This window comes from Camarhynchus parvulus, chromosome 1A (assembly GCF_901933205.1).
Source record: "Camarhynchus parvulus chromosome 1A, STF_HiC, whole genome shotgun sequence".
Taxonomy (NCBI): domain Eukaryota; kingdom Metazoa; phylum Chordata; class Aves; order Passeriformes; family Thraupidae; genus Camarhynchus; species Camarhynchus parvulus.
Genome location: NC_044586.1, coordinates 5,766,803 through 5,789,453, shown reverse-complemented (window position 1 = coordinate 5,789,453; position 22,651 = coordinate 5,766,803). Strand labels below are relative to the sequence as shown.

The 22,651-nt window shown below is 43.4% G+C and overlaps 1 protein-coding gene across 1 annotated transcript in view; it reads left to right on the top strand.

The window, feature by feature from the left end:
• The window catches only part of LOC115910495 (serine/threonine-protein kinase WNK1-like), a 99,156-nt gene extending 77,926 nt beyond the window's left edge, over positions 1-21,230 (top strand). Inside the window, 9 exon segments of the mRNA XM_030960687.1 lie at positions 2,513-2,596; positions 5,615-5,701; positions 6,353-6,422; positions 7,901-7,980; positions 8,500-9,143; positions 10,057-10,259; positions 11,276-11,470; positions 18,052-18,239; positions 18,503-21,230. Coding sequence (XP_030816547.1) covers positions 2,513-2,596; positions 5,615-5,701; positions 6,353-6,422; positions 7,901-7,980; positions 8,500-9,143; positions 10,057-10,259; positions 11,276-11,470; positions 18,052-18,239; positions 18,503-18,817 — 1,866 coding nt within the window. The 3' untranslated portion in view covers positions 18,818-21,230.
• Positions 21,231-22,651: the final 1,421 nt, after the last annotated feature.

Below are 22,651 nucleotides of genomic sequence, written 5' to 3'. Positions count from 1 at the left end.
CCCTGATGGGTAAAGAAAGTCCAATTCTGTTTGATGCTTCTGAGAGATGTCTCTTATGTCACTGTTAGTTTTTCTTCTTAAACTACAAAGAGTGAAGCAACTGTAGTTTGCTTTTTATGTTTGTTTAGGTTTTTTTATTGATACTGATCTTTTTAAAAAATAATTTGGATGTCTTGCTTTAAATAGCTTTTTATCTTGTAGTTGACCTCTAGGCTGAGATGGTTGGTTGTATATTTCACCAAGTGGTGGATTTGAGATAGAGGAATTTTGCTTCCTGTCATGAACCTGTTCCTTGCAGTCAAGGGTGAACCTGACTGAAAGGGTTTGGGTTTTTTTAACTTCTCTGCTACTTATTTGATACCTGGATACTGTTTTCCTTTTAAAGATTAGATTTATGAGAGCAGGATTTTGAGAACTTTAGAAGATACCTGAAAAAAAAGGTTTTTTTCATTTACTGACTCACATTCTACAAGCAAAACACTCTTTCACAAAGAAATAATGACTCACAGTAACAACTTGAGAGGTGCTGTGGATGTTGTTACCTGCTCACCAACCAGATATATCAATATGTGACATTTTCTTTTAAATGTCTGCCTGTGTGGGGACACAGCACATTTCAGTATTTTAAACTATTTTGCTAGTCCTTTCCTTAAATGGAAACGTAGCCCTTAAATGGAAATAAATTGAAGAAACTTTCAGGTATTTAACAAACCAAAAACTTTAATACTCGTTTCTTTTTGTTTCTGCAATTTTTTTTGTACTCATCAACACTCTGTGTTGGCTGTCTTTAGCCAGCCTTGCTATTAACCACTTTCAGGCCAATTCAGGCTGAGCCAATGCTCCCAGCATCTCCATTCATTGGTAGTCTTTCCCATATACTCTTTCTTGTCAAGGACAGTAGAAAATCTCTGATATGGAAGAGTGGGAATATGTGCCAGAAAAGTTGATAAGGAAATCTGGACACAAAGACATCCATTAATATTTCAGTGAAATTGAAAATTAGAAAAGAAATATTGGAAAAAAATGGGAACTGGGATTCATTCAGGAACAGTTGGAGCAGTTAGAAAATTGCTAATTGCAAACCTGTAATTACAGAGACTTGGGTTTAAATATAATAAATGTTACAGGGTTTTTGATTGTCAGTTGTAGAAATCCCACCTCCTCTCTGAAGTTTTTCTTTATAGTTTTTTTTACAAGGTTTAATTTTAGTTTCACTTTGTGTTGTTGCTGAGCATTAAGGAGCTTATTGCTTTAGTCTTCTGGGGTTTGCTAGACTCTGTGTCTGTGTATTCATTTTGTTTATGGCCAGACAGTTAAATGTGTTTCAGCTTCTCTTACCAATGTATTTAAAGTATGTTTTGCCTCTTATTTATAAACTAAATGATGAAGTTACCACAGCTTAAAAATTCATCATGCCTCAGAACAGGTAACATCCTCACGTGTGTTCCTGCTGCACAGAAAAGTTGAGTGAGCACAACTTGGCCAGTTCCTGCTGAAATGTTATTGGCAGGATCGATAACTCTGGGGAGAGCATCTTCACTGGGGAGCTACTCCTGCAATTTAAAGCATTACTTGGAGCTGTGGTAACACACTGCAGGCCAGAACTGGTTCTGGAGCAGACTGTGGCCTGTCCCCCAGTCCTGCAGAGCTCACAGCCGTAAAGGGGCAGTGTGCTGGAACTCGCGGGCTGCGTGTGTGCTCAGACTTCATGGGCACTGTCAAACCTCAAGATGACAGCTGAGAATAAGAATTGCAAATTGTGCAATGGGTTGCTTAATTCCTAGAATTTGCCACTTCCCTAACAATGGAAATGACTAACTGGAATGTGCTGTCTGACCTGGTGAGGAGGCTTTGATGCCTCCTTCTAACCTCTCTCTAACCTCCTCTGCATAACCTGGATACTTCCCCCTACCCAGTTGCATGGCCTAATCACCTTCTGTGGGTCATCAACACCTTTCAGGCTCAAAAAGAAGTGATGGATCAAAACATTGGTGTGAGAGCTCTACAAATGTGTTTCTCAACAAGTGGAGACATCCTCAGGCACTGACAGTTCCTGTTCTCAAGTCAAGTTGCTTGGAACAATTTGCTGGAAGCATGCAATTGCAGTTTCTAATGGACAGTTAACATAGATCTATTGTAAGGAGACTGAATACATTCTTGCACCATTTTAGAAATTAAGCTTCTTGGATGAATTATTTTAGCATTTCTTTCAGACTTGAAAATAATATCCCCAAGATACTTTTTTCCTGGATACTACAGCTTGTTTAAACTGGAAATTGTGGCTGCTCAGGGATAATCTGGATTATAAAATAAAAACAAAGCAAACTTTCCCCAATTTGGTTGCAAAAGCCCCTAAAGACTCTATGCTAACTGTCCAGGAAGGAATTCTCTACCAAAAAAAAAAAAAAAGTTAAGGCTTCTGTTGTATGACATGAGTGACTGTAGCTTGGTATCTGATCCTCCTTGTTGTTCCATGTCTGACGGACGCGCGTTTCCTCTCCGTTATCCATAGGTGCTCCCAGTAGGTTCTGACCTTCCGGCTGGCACTCCATCCAGTGAGCAGCTGCCACCTTTTCCAGGACCTTCACTAACTCAGGTGCTGCACAACTTGGCAGATTTTATCTGCTTCTTTTCCCTTCAGAGAGCATGTTTCAATTAAACTCTCCGTTGCATGTTATTAATGTTCTCAGTTTTCTTTTCTTTTGACTGAGTAACCCCTTTTGTGTAACTGTAGCAGTAGCCTGAGTGGCTTCAGCACTGGGTGTGAGTGACCTGGTCTAGTGGAAGGTATCCCTGCCCATGGCAGGGCATTGGAACTGGATGGTCTCTAAAGTCCATTCCATCCCAAACCATTCTGTGGTTCTGTGCAGCTTGCCCTTTGGGGTGCTGTACCCAGTGCCTAATCAGGCTTAGGGGTTTTAGTGTATTAATCTGAACTTGAAATATTTTTTTAAAAAATAGAATGCAGTGGAGTGTATGCATAAAACTTGAACCTGTTTTCTTCTTGAAAAAAGTATAGTAGCAAAGTAATATGAAAATATATATATTGCCTTGAAATGTTTATAAAAATGTAAAATTGCCTTTGTGAATTCCTTATGAGGTTTTGGGGTTTAGTTGTTTCTTTTGATGATTGCTGTTTTGTTTTTTTTTGTTTTGTTTTGTTTATTTTGTGATTATTGTTGCATTCTGATTTCACTAGGCTTTAAAGTTTTTAAAAGGTATTTGAAGTTCTTTATCATAAACACGACTTGAAATGCAGCAGTGCCTTCCCCTGCTTAGCTTCTGTCCTTGTATACAATAGTTAGCTGGGATATCTTGTGTGTAAGTGGTGGTGCCAAGCAATAGAACAAGCGGCCATGGGCAGAAACTGACGCACAGAAGTTCCACCTAAACATGAGAAAGAACTTCTTTCCTGTGCAGGTAACCAAGCACTGGAACAGATTGTCCAGAGACTCCACAGTCTCCTCTTTTGGAGATAGCCAGGAGCCAGCTGGATGCAGTTCTGTGCCATGGGTTCTGGGATGGCCCTGCTTGAGCAGGGAGGTGGGAGCAGGTGACCACTGTGGTCCCTTCCAGCCTGACCCCAGTGTGTCATTCTGTGTGGTTTGTACAGCTAGGGCAGATGACATCTGAAGTTGGAAGAAAAAGGCTTCTTCAACTGAAGTGTTTCCTAAAAGTAGCTCGTTTTTACATCTTGATCTTAGAGCCCTAAGCCATATTCCTACCTTGTGAGTAGCAAGGAAATGGGTATCTTCTTTCTCTAGACTGAGCAACAAAAAACTTTTTTTTCCCCAACTTCAGAGGCAGAAGCTGGTTTATCTCTTTTAGTCAGTTCTTTCTGAAGCATGGTTTCACTGAGGAGAAGGCAACAACAATTAGGTGATGATTCTTACCTGTATTCTTCCCACGGTCAGGTATCAGATGGATCAGGAGACAGCTAGTTAAAATAAGTCATATGGAGTTCATAGTCCTTTTCATTGCTGGAAAGTCAGTATATTAGTAGTATTTTCCACTAAGCTCAAAAGCACTTGTAGCCACTTCTATGACTCAAGCCATGGTACCACTGCAAAAGGTTGCTTCCTGTTTGTCATAGGTATTTCTGGCAAGATTTGTAGCATGGAAGAGTCACAAATATAGATCCCTTGCTTCTTGTCCTTTGCAAACAACTTACTGAATTTCACTTCTCATTTGAACTCAGAAGGATTGTCTAGGAGTGAAGCAAAATTGGAGGAGACCAGCTGGATCAAATCTAATTGACTGTTAAGAGCATTTGCTGCTATCACATAATACTATCTGGAAAATTACTGGCTTGTCTTAAAGTAGACAGGCTTGCCTTCTGTGCTGCTTCTGTCACTAGTAGGTGATTACACAACTTCTTCCCTTTCCTTAGTAGCACACTTGTAATTTGCAGACAGAGTACATGTCATCTCAAGACCAGTTTTGAACAGTCTGTTCTATAGTCTTAAATACCTGTTCTGTTTATTCCTTAATTGCTTTTTAAAGCGTATTTAGATTAATCTCAAGTTTCATTTTGGTCCCCTTATTCCATAAGGAGATGTTTATTTCCTGATCATTCTGGTAGCCATTTGTTTACTTGAAGCAAATATCTTCTTGAGATCATAAGTGATGAGAATTATTTAGTATTTCAGGTGACTTGTCCCCTCTATTTTACAGTATTGGATTAAATCACCTCACTTACCACTAAGCAGTTGGATTTCTGAATGGAGCTGTACAAATCTGCATCTTCTGCTTTTTTTTGTATAATGGAATTGATACAGACTTTATTGTTCCTAGGGTTTTTGTTTTTGTTTTGAAATCCACATGTCAGGAAGAACATTATCCTGGCAACCTTTTGAAAGCATCTTTATGCTATTATGTACCTCTGACTTTCAGTGGAAAGTAGTATTTTTATGTTGTCATGATCCTTGCTTCAGTTTTGAAAACGGATATAGCTTTTCTTTTTGTACTTGGAAAGATTATTAATGTTAAAGTTTGGATGAAAATTTCTGTTCTGTAGGGCAGAATTGCAGCTTAATGATATCTGACAATACTTTCTTCTTTCTGTATATCTTATGGGCATGGCCCTAATTTAGTCATTTTGAGACTTTGGTATTTTTTTTTTATCTTCTAGATATTTTTAGGTAAAATATTCTTCTCTTCCTCTCCCCAATCCAACTAGCCAAGTTTGAAAAGCATCTTGTATTCTAACTGAAACAGCTGAAATCTAAGTAATAAGCATACTCGAGAGATTCTGCCTCTCTCCATCCTTTTCAAGTCAATCCATCTCTATAGCCTCTCTGAGGGAACTTGTAGGTTGGTGTTTTTTTCTTGGTTGATTGATTTTGAGTGGTATTATAGAGGTTTTTTTTTTTTTTTTTTAAGTTCCACCTAATTTTCCATGTTCTTTTGTTTTTAAACAAGTATGTTGCGTGAGTTATTTCCAGTCTTACAATGTTATACATGTTAAATCTAAATGTGTAGGAAGGAAGCTTGATTAGAAATATGGAAGCTGTACTGAGTGCTTTAAATTTTAGTATTGAATATATGTGTTTCTCAACAATGCTTTTGTTTTTCCTGAGCTGGGACATTGTTTTACTCTTTTTTTTTTTCTCAGTCCCAACAGCCTCTGGAAGATCTGGATGCTCAGCTGAGAAGAACCCTTAGTCCAGAGACTGTCCCAGTGACATCTGCTCCTGCCTGTGTATGTTTGCAATGTTGGCAGTTTAGTAGTCTTGAAAAACCTCAGTGTTTTTCCAAAGTCATACTCTTAGGTCACTGCCTTTAATATCACTACACCAGTATTTAGACTTTTAAAAATAAAAATTCAGAGTCATCTTCCAGTTTGTAGGACTGAGTCAACCAAAATCGGGGAAGTCTGTATATTGCAATAGATTATGTAATTTCCTGAGGCTGTTTTTTGGTATTAGTTGTTATTCCAACTTTTCTGGTGATGTCACCAAACTAGAAATGGAAGTGACTGTGGAATAAGGGGAAAGAGCACTAAAAAAGCAATATGTGATATGTCAATCTTAATTTGGGAGGGCTGTTTCAAGTGTGGATCTGAAATTCTGAAAACCTCTATTAAAGAGCTTTGGGTACTGAATGAAGACAATGACTGACAGTACAACTGGTTATTTATGCATTATTTCTGCACAGGCCAAGGGGGTGGTCTGCTCACAGCCTCAGGGTTATAAGGCCTATAAAATCTCTTGTCTTGCATTTGTCTTTTCATGTGTCATACTTTGTCCCTGTTGGAAGTAAAAAACTATGTAATATGCAGTGTTGGATTTGTTGGCATTCAATGAAACTCTAAGTATTTTAATTTATTTTGTTTTCCTCCTTGAACCTGCAGTCTGTGCCCTCAGTGGCATCAACAGTGGTTACTGGACCGGTGTCCACAGCAACACAGAGTCTGAAGGATGGTAAGACAGCCATGATTACATTAGGTGATTTCTCAGCATGGAGATAGAAATCAAAATTGAACAGAGTAACCTCTTGGAAGGTTATAGCCTTTTCTACTAAGTCATGGAATGGCAGCTCCTTGAGGGCATTACTACTTTTTAGTAGCCAGACTGAAATTTTCCCCTGTAGGCCATGAGGAGGGGGGGTGATAAATACTTGTGTATTGTAGTGACTCATTTGGGATTTAAAGTGTCCAAAATGCTAAATTAAGATTCACAAAGAATCTCCACTATGCTGCTAAGGTACAGCATCAGGACTTGAAGGAACTGTTTTCTGTCATGTGTGATGTTCCTGGCAACAGCCGTAGGACCCATTCTGTGTCATTACACTGTGTTCTACATGGAGGATACCTCTCCCTTACCCTAAGGGTGTTTCATTTCTGTTTGAGCAGAGAAGCCAAGCTTAAACTACTAAAAATTTAAGAAAGGTGGTAGGAAACCCAGACTTCTTTCTGCTTTAGAACAACTGAAGGTTGGCTGGATGATCATCGCTTGAAGTCTGGATGATCAATGACTTTGAAAGCTGTATGGATTGAATTATTGGGAGGGAATTCAAACACTTCAAAAATAATCTGAGATTTTCCTATCAGTATTCATCAAATTGTTTTAATTTTTGAAATCTTCTGTTTTTAAAAGTAGCTGTTAATATGGTGCTAAAATTTTCTTGAGCTGTCTAGTAAACACTGTTTAACATGTGTGGGCTTCTGAAGTTGAATAACAAACCTTCAGAAGCCAATAAAACTGTGAAGGAAAATAAGTTATGTACTCTCATTTTGGGACATTGGTGAACTATAATGTAGAATTCATGAGTCTGCTATAGAATTAGTTGGGTTTTGTGTTTTAAATTTAGAAGGTAAAGGTAAACAAACTGGGAAGTTGCTTAATAAACAGAGCAAGCTGTCCAATAGAACTGATTTAAAAATAGGATGTTATTTCTCAGCTTTGTAACTTTATACTGCCAGTGCCCAGAGCAACAAAATTAGGAGCTGACACCTAAGAGTCCAACTTGGAGAACTTCAGATAGACTGCTTTGAGTAAATGTGGTTTATAGCATTTCCTCAACTTGCCCCTTTTCAGTGAATAAGTTGTCCCCAGTGTTTGTGAAATTTAGGTAGTCACTCTGGGTATTGAATCAATTTCATAAAGCTCTATTTTTTATTATTTGTCTATTTCACATCTCTGTTTGAAGTCAGTGTGCTTTTTTTACTGTTGCCTAAAAGTGTAGTTTTGGCAAATACACTGTGCAGGGAAGCTTTGTAGAAAAAGTGCTTTCAACTTAACATTAATAATTAACATTTTAGTATTAATATGGTGCTATGAGTCTAGAAGCCTCTTTGGAGTTAACAGATAGTTGAATTTGAAGTGCATAAAAAGAAATGATTGGAGTTCAAATAATTTGTTGCTCCTTGTTGTTTTAATCCCATTTTCCTTTTCCTTAGCTTTGGCAGCCGGTGATGGAGAGAGCGGTGCTGTGGGTGCTGCAGGAGGAGGCAGTGTGCTGAAGATGGGGCGGTTTCAGGTACCAGCTGCTAAACTCCCTTGGCTCTTGGTACAGTCCCTTTGGGTGGTTCCTGGTAGTGCTAGCTCAGTGTGCCATGTGCAGGACTTTGCTGTCCACGTAGAGCTTGTGGAAGCAGGTCTGCAGATGCTGTTTCCGTTCAGGGCAGAGATTGCACAGTCTGTGCAGGCCAAGAGTTGTGAACATGGGGTTTCATCACAGCAGGCCTTAGCTGTTGGCCTCAGTCTTTAATGTTGGGCTGCTCTTTCACTAACAGGGCTGGGATGTTCACTGTGTTATGTCCTTTTGGTGAAGGAGGCCCCCTCTGAGGCTGCTATTTCTTGGAGTTAATCCTTCAGATTACAAGAAGTGCTGCTTTGTGTGGCAGTGTTTTGCCTGGAGGGAAGCAGTGGCTTGCTTTGTGGCATACCTAGGAAATGAGTTATTTTCCCTCTCAGATGCATCTTACCATTAAGGGAAATAAAAGCATCACGTTAAGGAAAAACTAAGGAAGTCTGCATGATTGTATTTCTATTATAGGTATCGGTGGCAGTGGATGATGTGCTAAAAGAGGGTGACAAACCTGACACGAAGCCAGTGCAATTTGAAACCACCTCCAGTGATTCTTCAAGCCTTTCTGGCAGTAGCCCAGAGAGCACACTGGTGAAGCAGGCTGGGAAGAGCGGGGCTGTGGCTGCCACCCCCTTGGATGTGGTGGATGGCATTCCTGGGGCAGCTCCCACACTGGCAGATGCTGCTCAGGCCACCAAGGTTGGGCGCTTCCAGGTGACCACAACAACGGATCAAGTGGGGCGCTTCTCCGTGTCGAAGGCTCGGGATGAGGTCAGCTGTGCTGAGAAAGAGCCAATGACTCTTCCTCTCTCTGTGGGCTTGGAACGAGTTGCTCCTTCAGCTGCAGCTCCTAAGAAAGAGTTGGAGTCGAGTCAGTCGCCACAAATGAATGGTCCATCCTCTGATCCGGAGGTCGCTTTTCTCAGTGGCATGGCTAAGGATTTGGATGATGGCTCAGGGAGCCCAGACTCTGTCCAGCACCTGGGATCGAAGATCAGCCTCCCTGTTCAGAGCCTTAGCAACTCCTTCAACTCTTCCTACATGAGCAGTGACAATGAGTCGGATATTGAAGATGAAGACTTGAAGTTGGAACTCCGTCGGTTGCGGGAGAAGTAAGGATGGTTTTTCTTTGCGTGGTTGTAATGGTTGGATGGAAGTAAGGCTTTTCCTTTGGGTGGTTGTGTATGGAATAATGTAACAGGATTGATACGAATTTCACCTGTACTTCCCTTAGCCTTTGCTAAGTGTCAGGAGCCATTGTCAGCATTTATGTGGGAAGCAAGGTTCTTTAGTGGGAAAGCAGTATACAATTATAACAAAAGAGGAATACATATGTTTGTTGGGCTGAATTTTCTACCCTGTAACCTTGTTGTATGTAGATTGCCAGCTGCACTATGGATAAGACTGTAGATCTAAGAAAGATTTGCATATCACTGGAGTTAGTGCAAAAAACTTAGTGTTGTTTGAAAATGACACACAAGTCTCTGCATCTCTGATCTGCATTTCTGGCATTTCTAATGGTTCTTTTCCTGAAGAGACCTTGTTGGCTCAGAAGAATTTAGAAGTGAAGCAATGTGACCTACTAATTTATTTATACTGAAAGTTGAACTATTTCTTAGGGTAGCTGGCAGTTTTAAATCATGTGCATGCAACTGCTCTGAAACAAATTGTAAGGCATTACCAGTGTAGAAGGCTCCAAGGCCATATGTCTGAGAAAATGAGTAATCTAGCTATTCCTGTAGCATCTGAATGCTTTTTTGTACTTCTGTTTATTCTGGTTTTGTGATTGCAATGTTGGGAACTTAGTTTTGGAATTCTAGCCAGGGCTAGAGCACACTGGAAAATGGCAAATGTTCTGCCGTGTGTGTTCTGCGGTTATTATTTAGTGGAAAAGATTTATTTACTTCTTTCTTAAATATTTGAGAGTTTGACCAAAGCTCTGGCTTCGACTGGAGGGGAGGAATTGTTTGCAGCTATGTGTATACATAGAATTCCTGTAAATCCCACTGCTTTGTAACTTGTTAGGCACCTTAAAGAGATCCAGGAGCTGCAGAGCCGCCAGAAGCAGGAGATTGAGTCACTCTATGTGAAGCTGGGCAAGGCTCCACCTGCAGTAATTATTCCCCCAGCTGCACCCCTGTCAGGAAGAAGGAGACGACCTACGAAAGGAAAAGGCAGCAAGTCCAGTCGTAGCAGCTCCCAGGGACATAAAAGCCCTCAGCTATCAGGTGAGGCTTCCTTCAATATTGTTAGCAGATAAAATAGACCAAGTACCATCTCTCATTCTTAGATCTGTGTCTCTGTCTTTGTCTTCTCTTTTGAGGAGAGTGCATGTGTGTGTATCAGTTCCTCCCTGAATTTCTTTAATCATTTTTGAAATTACTTTTGCTGTTTGGTAGTCTTGCTTGGGACTTTTTCAGTCCACTGAAAGGTACTGTGACATTGTTCTGTTAGAGCAGTTTTAAAGTTGTGGTTTCTGTTTTTTAGATATTAGTCATTGGGCTCTGACTTGGAAGAAAAATGTAAATTTACAGTATGGCAGAAAAGTTTGTTTTTTAAAGATAAACTGTGCTTGTTCCCTCCTGAAACTGATTTTGCAGAATGGGTCTGGTCTCTTTAGTCATCTGCAGAGACTTTTTTTTTTCTAATTTAGTACCACTTAAGCATAAAATTACTGCTGTCCTTAGACTGCAGAAACTCACAGTTGATGTGATTTAAAATAGTGGCTTTTTTCATGGAATTGAAGATTTGTTGTACTTACAAATTGAGAATCAGTTTCAATTGTCAAGACTTCCTTTCTTACTAAGACCATTTTTCTGATAAACAGAACTCAGGAACTAGTTCTGTTTACTGATTGAGTGACGTGGGTGACAGATACTCTCTGGGTAATTGGAGATTCTCCAGTCCTGTAGCAGGACCAGTTGGAGGGCCAACAGTGCCAGCAGAAATACTTGTTACTGCTTCTTGCGTATTCACTTTGGTAATTCCATGTCATGCTGAGATTTCTGCATCCACTCACCCTGGCTGCTCATTTCTGTTTTGCTGTGTGATAGAGGAGCTCTGTGAGCACATAAACCACAACAGAGTTGTCTTAAAACTGAGGAATTTTTCTGGTCTCGCTGCTTTCTCAGGAGCTGGAGTAGTTCTCTCCCCCTGCCTCTCCTTCTCTTGCCTGGATTGTCATACTTGATCAGGTTCAAAAATGTATGCAAAGCAAAACTTTTTGCCTTCATTCTTCCTCTAGGCAACCTGTCAGCTCAAAGTGCACCATCAGTCTTGCCCCCTCAGCAGACCCTTCATCCTCCTGGCAGTGTGCCAGAGACTGGGCAGAACCATTTGTTACAGCCCCTCAAACCTTCACCTTCCAGTGAAAATCTCTACTCTGCCTTCACCAGTGATGGTGCCCTGTCGGTACCGAGCCTCTCGGCGCCAGGCCAAGGTAAGACTCCAAATGCAATTAGTGTCATCAGCAGTGGAAGTGAAGGGTTGATTTCATGACACTTCATTTTTAAGACCTGGTGTAAAGTGGCTCTGGGATCCCCAGTCTGTGTGTGGAGGCTGATAAGGATGTTGTTTGCAAGTGGGTTTGTAGCTTCTCACTCAGGTCAAGTGTGAGGTGGTTGAGGGTCTGAAAGCCTGAGGACAACACAAGAGAGTGCAGTGGGGTGGTGGCAGCAGCAAAGTTCTGCTGACCTGGGAAAGGTGTTGGCTCAGAGGAGAGGAGACCAGTGAGACTGGGGGGGTTGGAAATCAGACCAGGGAAGGGGCAGAACAGGTTTGATGTTAACAGATAACTGAAATGGTTGGAAGTTTGCAAAGACTTGGAGTCTTAGTCCTTTTAGACTTCCTAGCTGGTTTGGCTGTTCCTGTCAATGGAGTTTTTAACAGTAAAAGGTAAAAAATGGCTCATATTCTTTAATTGTGAATTATCCTGGAATGAAGAGTTAGTGTAGGAGGATGAAATGGTGGGAGTAGTAAATTGGTCGTGTAGTCAGGTTTCTCAGGTAGTGGGTAGCTTGTTATTAGTATGTTATCAAATAATTTCTCAGGCACAGCTCTGATTTATTCAGTAAGGAGGGCTTTTTTTGCTTGTCATTAGGGGATGATTCCTTCACTTATCTGAACTTAGCTATTGTAGGGTTTTTTTCCCTTTGCACATATTTTTGAAAAGCTTTGCCATGGACAGTTTGAATACATCAATTCTAATGTGTGTTTTTGCTGAAACTGAAGAAGTGCATACAGAAAATGGAAACGGGCTTTAAGGACTTTAAGGAAGAATTTTCTCTAGAGATTTTTATTAGGAAATGTTTCAGGCATTTTGGAGCTATTTGAATCATCTCCCTGCATCCAGAGTTGTGCAGTACCATTTAAAAATTGGGTACTTTTGCCAGGATTTGGCTTTCCTATGGATTGCAACTTTATAGTTGGGTTATGTCCTGGAGAGTAGCAGTGCAAACCTGGCCTCGTGTCTGGAGGTGCTGGAGGGAGTCTCTTCACTCCGTATATTGTCTCTGTACTCCTTGGTCTGCACTTTGAGACTTATTCTTGTGTGTCTTGATTGCATTTCATCCTTCCAACTTCAAGTTGCTAACATCTTGTAGTGGTGTTCTGTCTCCTCTCCCCTCCTTTCTCTGTTCTCCCTGTTCTTGTTTTCTCACAGGCTGTGCTCGAAGTTTAACTGTGCATCTGAGAGAGTGACCTTCAAGCCTGGTGGCAGGAGGACCCGATTTCTGAGTACGCCCTGCTTGGCTCTTTGTGTGTAACACCTTTACTCCTTCCTTGTCTGGTTTTTGTTTTGTCCTTTTGGTTTTTGTTTCTGCTGCTTGGATCTGTTTCATGCAGCCCATCCTCATCTGTCACCTTGTATTCCCTCCCATCCCATGGCTCAGCTCAGCTGCTCTTAGCACACCTTTAGAAGTTTGGGTTCTCATGTTAGGTGTTCTCTGCTGTTAAATTCACTGTAGCAAGCACTCATTTTCTCTAAACCTTGAGAGGAAACTTTCAGGGCAGGTCAGTGAAATGACACAAACTGGGGAGACTTAGCAAGGCCCATTGGTAATTTTGCTTCAGCATATGTTAGATGACATGAGACTTGTAGGGGGGAAGAGTGAGGAAGATTTGTTTTCCATGTTATCCCTTAGCTGGACACTTCAGTAATGGTGGCAGGGAGTGTTGCCCTGCCTGGCAGAGTGCTTGCAGCACAAGGTGGATGTGTGTCCCCAAAGCTGGTGACAGTGCAGAGCTTTGATGCCACCTGTAGGCAGCTTGTAGTGACGACTTGTGTTCATTAACAGATGGCTGGCTAAAGATCCAAGTGTTACAGGGGTTTTAAAATAATTAGAGAATAATTCCAGGCAAACTCAAAAGAACCTTACCTACTAATGGGCTCAGGTTTAGTTTTTCCTCGTGAGTTGGAGATACATTAAATTGAAACAAGTAGCAGTAAAGGTGGGTAAATAGACGTTTTCAGACATCCTGTCAGCCCTCACAAGCTAGCTTGCAGCTCTTTTCAGAATCCTCTCATTTGTACTTACATTAGGCCAGACTTACAAGAGAGCCTCAAACTTCTGATGTGGCTGAAATAACAATATGCTTGAGCCAAGGCTGCTGGTGTGATGCTTTTTCTTGGGAGTGCTGCAATATCTCCTATGCTGCTTCTGCAGGCTGGACCCTTTAAATGTCTGCCCTTTGTTTCCCACCCTCTGGAATGACTCGGTGTGAGGAAGTTTGGAGTGCTGTCAGGAGCCCTCTGGCTGCTGCACTGCATGGCAGTACCACACATCTGCATCATCTGTCTTGCTGTGCTTGGCAGGGCTCAGCTGAGCCAGGGCTGTGTGTGGGAGCTGGGCCTGCCCTTCTGCAGAGACAGCTGCAATGAACCAGCCCCATCCTCTGAGAAAGGGAGGGAAACGTCTTCCTGGCTGTTCAGTTTTGCACTTGCTCTAACCCACTTCACTGGATTTGGGATCTAAGCACAAAAATGATTTAATTTTTCAAATTTAGCAGATTTAAATGTTTTTGCTGTGTATATTAATGTGCAGATGTGCATTGACATCTGCACTATCCAGATTTAATGTTCCTTTCTTGGAAGAAGTTAAATTCTTACCAAAGCTAACTTAAAATTGTTAGTCTGGCCTGTCCTTTTTGGGGGAAGGGAATATGAAGAACAGCCAGTCTGTTTCTAGAATTGACATTGAACTGAATATATGAGAGTATAACCTACTTCCAGGGCCTAGGCTTGCTGTAAATTGGCTGTCATCTGGCTATAAGAGTCCTTTGGCATGTGTATCTCTTGCTTCTGGGACTGTTGCTAAGGGAAACAGATTCCTTTTGAAAAGAGTGTTGTAGCTGTCCTGTAAAAGCAGGTAGTACTTGGCATGGCTCAGCTTGGCCTGGCACCTGGCTTGCTGCAGGCTGCTTGCTTCCTGGAGCTCTGTCCTTGAAGTGCTGTTGCTGCTGTGGAGAGTGACAGCTGGAGAAGATACTGGCTTGGAATCAGTGCTGTTGAGGAAACAGTGCAGTGATTGATGCTTTTAACTGTGCAGCTGGAGAAACAGAGTGGTACAGCTTGGCAGGGAACGTCTGAACTGTTTTCACACATCTGAGAAAAGAGGGTGACAAACTGAAAGCACTTGACCTATCAAATAAATCTGTTGCTGGTTGAAATTGGATAGTTGTAAAATGCTTCCTATGTCCTGGCAAAAATGGAATATGTCCTTGCTTTTCCTTCTGTGATAACAGCCACAGTTGTGACTGTTTGTTTGATAACAGTTGTGACCTCAGTGTCTCCTGACATTCTTCACAATGGTTTGGGAATTATGAAGAATAAATGTAGGAGGCTGTGCCTCTTCTCTTTGTGATTAAACTGTCAGACAAGTCTTTGAGTTTGTCTAGAATGTCCCACTAGTGACTGTTAAAGCCCTGCTGTGCTGTGTCCTCTGTTTCTCACCAAGCTTTTTGTAATGTTTCCTGATACTAAACATTTCTCACTGTTTCTCTTATCTTTAACAAATTACTCTCTCTTTGTGCTTCAGGGAAGATGGTGAAAAAAGTCTGTCCTTGCAACCAGCTCTGTAGTAATTATCTTATTTCTGTTATCTCCAATTCCTGATTGTAAATCTATTCATCAGCTTTTCCTGGTCACTGAAGCCTTATGTCCCTGACTCTGTCTCCAGCACAGCATCTGTCTGTCTGTGTTATGCCCTCTAATGTGTGCTCTGTCCTTAGAATATTGGCTAGTCTGGGGCTGCTCTTGCAGCCAGGTGGAGGCAGGCAGAGCCTCCCCTTCTCTGTGGAGCTCTGCTCTCACTAATGAGAGTGACATCAGGGTCAGTTGCTCATTGTAACCTGCTGGAGTTGTACTCAGAGCAGCTGCTTGGTTTGGGATTTGATGGGGCTTATCACCTCAGTGATGGATCCAATTGCAGACACTCCAGTGTTTTAAAAGCCTAAGAGAAAGCCATCAGAGATCTCCAGTGTGTCTCCCAAAGCAAGAGATGTTCAGAAAAGCCTGTGTGTGCACATGTCATTTAAGACTGTTTCAAAGGTGTCATTTGACTGTGGTTTATGGGGAGAAAAAATCCAAGAGCAGAATTAAGGCATTATAGGTAGTGGGCTGGAGAGAGGGAGCCTGTTTCACTTGAGATCCCTTATGTCAGAGCAGAACTGGGGATGGCTGCTGTGACCGAGCAGGAATGTGGGGGTTGTTTCCATGAATGCCACAAGTTGAAGCACTTGCTTTTCAGCCTCTTCTGGATGGCAGTTCCTGCAGGCAGTGAGTGTGTCAGAGCTCAAATGTAAAACTCCTGAGAAGTCAGTTTTAAATGGACCTTAGGTGAGAGCTCTGCTGGAGGCCACTGACAAAGCCACTCTGGGAGACAAAGCTCTGGCAGCCTTTGTCACCCTGAACCAATCTAGTTCTTTGGAAAACTCTTTACTCCCCCGAGGGATCTTTCATCTCTTCAGCTGAATGTGCTGTAGTCTATACCTTGATTGACTCTCCCCCGTCTGTAACCTGAGGAGGCTCTCTGGTGTAGGTCCAGGATCCAGATTAAAGTGGAAATGTGAAATAGCACAAGTGGATGCTGGCCATCCTGAAGAGAATGAGAGCAAGTGTGTCAATTCCTGCATGAACCTCATGGTGGAATGTGATTATTACTGGTTTTGGCAGTGTTCCCCCTCCCACAAGTAACCTCTTCCTTGCTTTTGCCTCATTTGTATTTAACTTTACCTTTCACATCATTGCTCTTATTAAATGATTGTATCCAGAGCCCTTCCCACATGATGCATGCCTAAGGTTCTTGGTATTTCACAGCAGACTTTCCTTGCACCACCCAGTGTGTCCCTGCTCCGCTCCATCAGTGCTGCACCTCACTCCCTGCTCAGGGAACCTTTCTCTTCACTTGCCCTGTGTTCTTGCATGTCTGTCCCCACTAACAACTCCTGTGGGCACCCAGCCCAGGAGCCACTTCCATGCTTGAGCTGGAACTGGTGGGGTCAATCTGTGTCCTTCCCTCCTCAGCACTACTAGAGGCAGTAACACTTTATTTGTCCTGCATAGTAAGTATGTCACCTTCCTAATCCACTCCTCAGTACGAAACATTCCTGCAGGGCTTTCGAACCAGTTCTTTCTTTGATACAGTGGTGGCAAGGAATGTGGCTGATGGCCAGGGAAAGTGGGACAGATCAAGGAACCGCCAGGCAAGAGACAGGGATTCTGTCATTGGGCCTTTGCAATAGAGATGTGATGTTCATTGCTGGCATTTCTGTGATCCACCTCTAAGTGGCTTCCCTTCAGAAATGCCTGCCATAAACTCAGGTGTTCATGGATTTCCCAGGTGCAGTCTCCTAAGGGAGCAAGTAGAAATATTTGAGGAATAGGTGAGGATGAGTGTTTACAAGCAGTGCTGTCTTTAGCCCTGCTGATGCTGGTTTTGTTGTGGAGTCTGCTCTAGTGATTAACTGGCACTTCCACAGCTGTAAATGAGGATACTTTGCAGTACTGCTGGGAATTTAGGATCCTAGGTAATACACGACTTCTTTGCTTCGTGTGATGAGGTCTGCCTTTTAAAAACCTAGATTGGAGTGCAGTTACTTGTTTATAAATATGAATGGCATAGGAAGGCTATCCAAAACAAGGCTTCTAGGTTGGTTTTCCCCCCCCACAGAATAATGTTCAGCAAGCTTTCTAGCAGAACTGAAACCTGGCATTTACATGAAGGGGTTTTGTGTTGCAGTGAAAAGAGAAACCTGTCACCTTGTCTGAGGAATACCCTCCTTTCTACCTTCTTTAAGCTGTGTTAGTTGTTTGGACCTCAAATGCTTATTCTTCTTGCTTAGGAAATCTGAACATAATGGCAAAAAAATGCTTTTAGAGACAGAAAGCAAAATTAATTGCAGTGCAGACCTTCCCTGCAGATCCTGGCCGTTTGGTGGATGAAAACAGTCCCATTTGGTTATCCTCAAGAACATAAGTATGGCAGCTGTGGGAAACAGCAGTTGCTGTTTGGCTTTTTTCTTCTTTTGTTTTTTGGTAAACTGGGTGAATTTTTCTCTTCATTTCACAAAGTGAAGATATTTTGCTACAGAGCAGCCAGTGATGCTGATTTTACTGCTCCTTATTCAGCATCCAGCATTGTCCTCCAAGATGGAACTGACCTGTACCAGTAGTGGTTGCTGCTGGTTAAAAGGTGTAGGATAAGAGAGCACCGTGCCTGTACTACCACTCAGTGCTGAAATCTAATGTCCTTTTTCTTCTACAAAGACCTGTAGGCTGCTGCCATTCCCTTCTTAGGATGACCACTTTCAGCACTTCTTGCAAAGTAAACCCATCTGTGAAACATTCTAAGAAAATGCCTGTAGGAGTCCTTGCAGTTCCCACTTCAGTGTGTCCTGGAATTGAAGCTCAGAATTAATTTGCATGGCATTTTAACTCCTGGTGTGCCATTACCACAGCTACCGAATGCACCAGAGGCAGGCCAGCGCTGAGCCATGTTGTGATGGCTGTGTTTGTGTTTGTAGGGACCAGCAGCACCAACACAGTGGGGGCTGCAGTGAACAGCCAGGCTCCCCAGAGCCAGCCCACGGCCATCGCCTCCAGCCGCAAGGGCACCTTCACCGATGACCTGCACAAGCTGGTGGACAACTGGGCTCGGGACGCCATGAACCTCTCTGGCAAGAAAGTTGGCAAAGGGCACAGCAACTACGAGGTGAGGTGGGACCCCTGAGGGGTGTGGTGGGTGTCCTTCTGTCTCCCTTGGGGTTTCAAACACAGCTGGAGCACAGCAGCTCTAGAGCACTGCTGGCTGGCTCTTCACGTGGAGGGTGTACTGTCTGCTCTGGAAGGGAAGGGGAAAACTAAAGGGGAGGGCCACGGCCTGCCCTGTAAATACCCATTGTAGACCAAGGAGTGAACTGGTGGTTTTTAAAGTTACACAGTTAAAGTTCTCTTGGTTGTTGGATTACCTTTCAGGGCCCTGGAATGGCAAGAAAATTCTCGGCACCAGGTCAGCTCTGTATCTCTATGACATCTTCCCTGGGTGCTACACCCATCCCTGCAGCATCAGCTACCTCTTTAGGTCCCTTCAGCAAGGCCATGTGCCCCCCGCAGCAGTACGGTTACCCAGCAGCGTCCTTCCCCCCGCCCTGGAGCGGGCCAGGGGCGCCAGCACCGCCACAGCTCGGCCAGTTCCAGCCCGTGGGGGCCACGTCTTTGCAAAGCTTCAACATCAGCAATTTGCAAAAGTCTGTCAGCAACCCTCCAGGCTCCAACCTGCGGACCACTTAGCCGTGCCCAGAGACCCTGCTGGCTACACCTCGGGACAGGACATGGGGAGGGAGATGGGGCCCTGTATCACTACTAGTGCTGCAATGAACTGGTAGCTTGCCAGACTGGGAATGAATTTCTCTTTTCCAACCATTGCTGTCGACTCTCTGTAGCGGGAGTTTCCCCACACACTTGGAAGGGGGAGGAGGATGATCGGCATCCTTGTGATGGGACAGTGCTTTCCACCGAGGGGGGCTGCTCTCGTGTGCCACGAGAGCTGTGAGCAGAAGCCAGGGGGTCAGTCCATACAGTCTTGCTGTTAAATATTTCTGGTTGGAGGCTGAATCCACACGTGTGGAGGTGGGAGAGCTGAACCCTAGCATGAAGCTTTAGCATGCTTCTCGCCTCTTCCTGAAGAACCAAGATCCAGAAAAAGCTGTCCAAATTCCCCTCCTCTCCCTCTCCCCAGTCAATAGTATCTGGCTCTGAAATGATGGGGCACACGAATGGACTTGTGGTGCAGCCCGTGCTTGATAGGTCATTACTGCTTTAAGTAAGATATTAACAGCTTTGACTGCAGCATTAGAGCAATTTAAATTGTTAAAAAAAATTTTTAAAGTTCCCTGCGGACATGTACTTACCATCAGTTTTGATGTGGAAACACTGTGATTATATAAATGTTGTTGGACAACAGTAGTTTAAAAATGAGTGGAATATAGAGGGTTAAAAAAGTTAAAAAGAAAAAATGGGAAAAAAAGCTAGCTATATCCTTATACTTATTGGAGACACTTTAACTTTTTCCTTTGTATTTTCATTGTATTAGATAAATAAATGTGAATGTAAAATTGTATAAATTAATGTACTTGAATACTTGTCTGTTCTCCCAGTATGCTTGCTGGATATTTTAGTGCCTTGGACTTCTCTTGCTTCTGCAGTTTAGCGTCGTCTTCCCAGCAGAGCCCAGGTGGGCAGAGGGCAAGGTGAGGGCAGGATGTTTGTGCCCAGCGCCCGGGACGTTGGAGCAGGAGCGTGGAAGGAAGGGAGGTCACCGAGGCCGCAGGGCCGAGCAGTTCTGTGTGTGGGAAAACTTATCCAGGTGGGCAGAGCTGAAGGTGAGGGGTGACAGGGGCCAGGTGGGCTGGGACGGAGGGATGCAGGTGAGGCTACAACGAGACTTAACCAATATTGGCTCTGGAAGCAGGAGGGCTGGGTCAGGAACGGAGAGAGGATGGGGAGAACGTGTATCTTTGGGAAAGGCCCGACTTAAGATGCAGTTTGACTCCAGCTGTGAAGTGGTAAAGATGTTTGGTCAGGATGTGACTTGAAGGAGAGGTGCCATTGCTCGTTGGTTTGGGCTTGTCTGCTGGGATTGCTTTTCTTACCTTTTTTTTGGTAAAATTCATTTAAGCCAGGAACAGACTGTCCTGGTGCAACGTCCATTGCCGGCAATGGATGTACTTGAAGCAGCCGGCATCAAGAAGTTTCCTCTGTCTTACTTGGAGGATTTACAATTTTGTTCACTCTTAACAAATTTCAAGCTGGTACCAGGACTGTCACTGTCTGTCACTTGTCACCTCTTAGTACCTGTACTGTATCTTCTGCTTTGGTCATTCTCTCTTTTTGTGTTTAAGAAATACTGGTTTCCTCTTCAAAGTCAAAATAATACCAGCCAGTATTTATGTAGTGCTGCAAGAAGCTGTGATGGATGAGGGTGTGGCTTCCTGGCGCTTGGCAGGATGTCACCGCTGTCCTGGAGGCTGGTGCATCACAGGGCTGTTACTTGTCCACGTTTGTTTTAATCTCTGTTCCCTGCTGGGGCCTTAGTAGGGAGTTTTTGTGTCTGCAGCTGTTCTCCCGCTTTCGTTTTCACAAAGAAACATGCGAGATGCTTTCCGTCCCTGTCCCCTGGTCAGCAGCAGGGCGGGCACAGGCTGAGAGGGGCGGTGCCGTGGACAGGCGCAGGCTGAGCTCCGGGGGACAGGGGAGGCTCCGGGGGGAGCAGGAGAGCAGCGGGCCCAGGGCTGAGGATGGATGCAGAGCACACCCAGGGAAACGGGACCGGGACAGAGCTGAGGCAGTAATGAGACAAGGGCAATACTCGTGGCAGAGGAACTGGTCAGCTGGATGCAGCACATGGTTATTTAAATTTGATCTAATAAGTTTGAGGTCGTTTTTTCACTTAATGTTATGCAAGAACTGGTTTTATTTACCATTGATTTTTTTTTCCTCCCTCCCTCTCCTCCTGTGGATGAATAACTGAAGTCTAGAGGAATAAACTAATGCTACTGAACTGTTAAATTATTTTGTTTAATATTACACTTTGAGTATCTTTTTCCACATAAAATCTGTTTCTGAATTACAAGCGTTTTCTTTACATTATTTAACAATGTACACTGTAAAAAAATAAAAATAAAAAAAATAAAATTAATTGAAACTTTGGGCTTCCCTGGCCGTAGTTAGTTGTGTTTTGCACTGAACCCTCGTCGTATGACTGTGCCCCATTCTGCAGTTTGTTACCTTTGTAGAATATTGAATGAAGCCATTCAAATAAACCAAACCTGCTTTGGTTGAGGTGTGGGTTTTCTTGTGGAACATCAGGTTCCGGCCCCTCTGTCCTGGTCCTGCAGTGATGTAACTGTTACCCAATTTGCCAGTTTGTCACAGGAAATACAAGAAACCCAATTTAATGAGAACTTTAACTGCTCAAAAGCAGTGACCAGTCTTTGACCAGCCTTTGGCCTTGAACAGGATACGCCGAAACAAGGTACTGCAAAGAGTAATTCCTAAATGGATCTTGGGAAGGGCAGTGGCCTGAGGGGGAGAAGGGATCAGCGGTCACTGCTTTCATGGCTGAGATGGTCACCAAGTTGCCGATGCACACAGCTGTGGCAGACAGGACGTGGTGGCTGTCCCCGTGGAAGCAGAGGCTGAGGGAGGGCGTGCCAGGGGCGGGTCCTGGGCTTGCTTTAGGCACTGAGGGATGAGCACGGTGTCCTGAGGCCCCTTCCCGGCTCTTCTGTGCTGCGCCCCTGCCTGCTCCTCGGGGCTGGGTGTGAGCAGGGATGTGCTCCCATCCCGCAGGGCTGGGAGAAGGAACCTCAATAACAGGACCTCGCAGCTCCTCCTCAGAGAAGGAGCTGACTGACAAAACTCTGGGAGGGGCTAAGAGTATAAAAGGCAGAACATCCATTTTGCAGGAGAGCACGTGGCTGCTGGTCACGGAGACTCCCAGCACTGCACTGTAATTTTTCCTTTTTCAGTCATTGGTTGTATTTTTGTTAAGGTTTAATAAACCTTTGAAATTTTAAAAGCGAGCGTCATTTCTCGCAAGGAGGAATTTGGTATTTCTAAACACTAATTGCTGCTGCATTTCTTTCCATTTTAAGAACAGCTTCTGTTATGACTCATGCTGCACAAGCCTCGAAGAGCAAAAAAAGCTCCCCGTGCAAGTTTTCCTGCCCTTTTCAAAGGGACCAATCCCGAGAGACTCATTGCAGTGACTCTGTCAGAGGAGGCACAGCTCTATTTGCCGTTTCCAGAGCCAAGGAAGCTGAGGCCGTTACATTTTTGTTACAGACTTTTGAATTTTTTTTCATTGTAAAAGTTTGGAACAGCTCTGAATTCAGTAATTTGGAAGGTCTGTGTGCTCCCTTCCTAGCAGGTATATGGTTTCAACAGCAAGGGCATGACTCAAACATGTGGAATGTGCTGCTTCCCTGTGCTGTTCTGAAGGCAGCACACTTGAACTGGCCAGAAACAAGCAGGGTGAAATGTGGAACTGTTTTCTAGATGTAATCTATAACCGTTAGTTACAGCTTGTCCTGTCTTTCCACACTGAAGTCAATTCCTGTCCTT